General features: G+C 57.6%; 1 protein-coding gene across 1 annotated transcript in view; it reads right to left on the bottom strand.

Annotated features, from left to right (window-relative positions):
• Positions 1–6: 6 nt before the first annotated feature.
• Positions 7–1527, bottom strand: part of LOC103385473 (BICD cargo adaptor 2) — a 12940-nt gene continuing 11419 nt past the window's right edge. The window contains exon 10 of the mRNA XM_008319378.3: positions 7–677. Coding sequence (XP_008317600.1) covers positions 311–677 — 367 coding nt within the window. The 3' untranslated portion in view covers positions 7–310. The remainder of the gene's footprint in view (positions 678–1527) is intronic.

The following is a 1527-nucleotide window of genomic DNA, read 5'->3' as shown; positions in this document are numbered from 1 at the left end:
TGGGGGTGGGGGGGGGGCAGAAGCCGTCAGCGTTTACACCCGAAGTACAGCGCAAAGAACAGACACCCCCCCATGACAACCAGGGCCCTACAATATATACCATACATGTGGACTGCAGCCCAAAGGTGGAGTACACACTGTACATGTAGCACACAGGAGCAGCTGTTGGTACACAGCAGAGAGGGGGGGGGGAGGGGGGGGCAGGCCGACCAGGAGCGAAGCGAGCGACCGACTTGTTAACTATAGCAGGGAGGGCGTGGCCTCACCCCCTCCCCTGTACACGGCAGTCCCATGCAGGTTCTCCTCCGCCTCAGTCGCAGTAGATCTTGTACTTCTCACTGCAGAAGACGGCGGGGCCTCCCAGAATGCCGTTGGGCAAGGCATTGATGGGCTCTGGTCGGCCGGAGCCGTAGCAGACGAGGCTCTGACCCGTGTTAGGGCTCAGAGAGGCTCCGACCGCGGCGGCGCCGACAGCTTTGCCGCGGGCTTTGGCACGGGCGGCGTTCCCTCCGCGGCGGTTCTGCTCGTGGTCGAACTCCAGGTCCTCCAGCCGCTGCGTCAGCGCCAGTTTCTGCTGGATGGCCATGCGCAGCAGGGAGTTGAGCGTCTTCTTCTCGTCCTCGGCTGCAGCCAACTGTCGCTGCATCTGGTCCAGCTGGGTCACATACTCATCGCAGCTGTGGGACAGACGGGGCAGAGGGTTAGAGTCCGACCGCTCACTTCATCTCAGATCACAGTTTGTTGGTTTTTATTTTATCTTTCTTCGTCTGTCTGTGTTTTTACCGTTACTGTCTTCAGTACTCACTGAGCTGCACTTCACCTTCCCACCACTAGGGCGGTTTTTGGTCCTCACTCAACAAACCACACCTCTGCCTTGGCAGGGACTTGAACCCTAAACCGCAGTTGTTGTTCACATTCCACTGACCCAGTGTTGTTGGATCTTATTTTTGTACTTCGTGTACAGAAAAGGGCCACACCCCTCTGATTTATCACCATCAACCAAGGCTTCATTCTGAGCGTTGTATTAGACTAGAGGTTTATATGAAACTCGTTTTACTGCGTCTACGTCAGGCAGAGGTTGAACAGCCTCTGCCACCACCAGGTGGAGCCCCTGAGTCGACCCACCCAGGCAGGAGCAGCTGAAGAAGCTGCAGCTCTGTTCCTACTGACTGGCTCCGGCTGCGTCAGCTGGTCCGTCAGCTGGTCCGTCAACAGTCAAGAAGAAGAAAAGGACCACAACAACATCCGTGGACGGCGTCATCACCGGGTCAGGGCACAGTGGAGGATGCTGATTGGACGGAAGTGTTAGAACCCGGGGCTCAGTGAGAACGTCTCAGGAGACACGAGAGCTGCAGCTGACCCCCCCAAGAGGACAAGGGCACAACCAAACAATTGGGAGGACACAGTAACAACACAGACTGTTGGAGTGGTCTTTAAATGAAGCCCCTCCCCCTGACTCCCCCCTCTGTCTCTGATGGTCTCGGGAGAGATGTGGTGGGAGGGTGGGGAACCGGCCGGTACGCCCCC

Source organism: Cynoglossus semilaevis, chromosome 10 (genome assembly GCF_000523025.1).
Source record: "Cynoglossus semilaevis isolate Cse_v1.0 chromosome 10, Cse_v1.0, whole genome shotgun sequence".
NCBI lineage: Eukaryota > Metazoa > Chordata > Actinopteri > Pleuronectiformes > Cynoglossidae > Cynoglossus > Cynoglossus semilaevis.
Note: the sequence above shows the minus strand (reverse complement) of the source record. Positions and strands in the feature narration are given on the sequence as shown.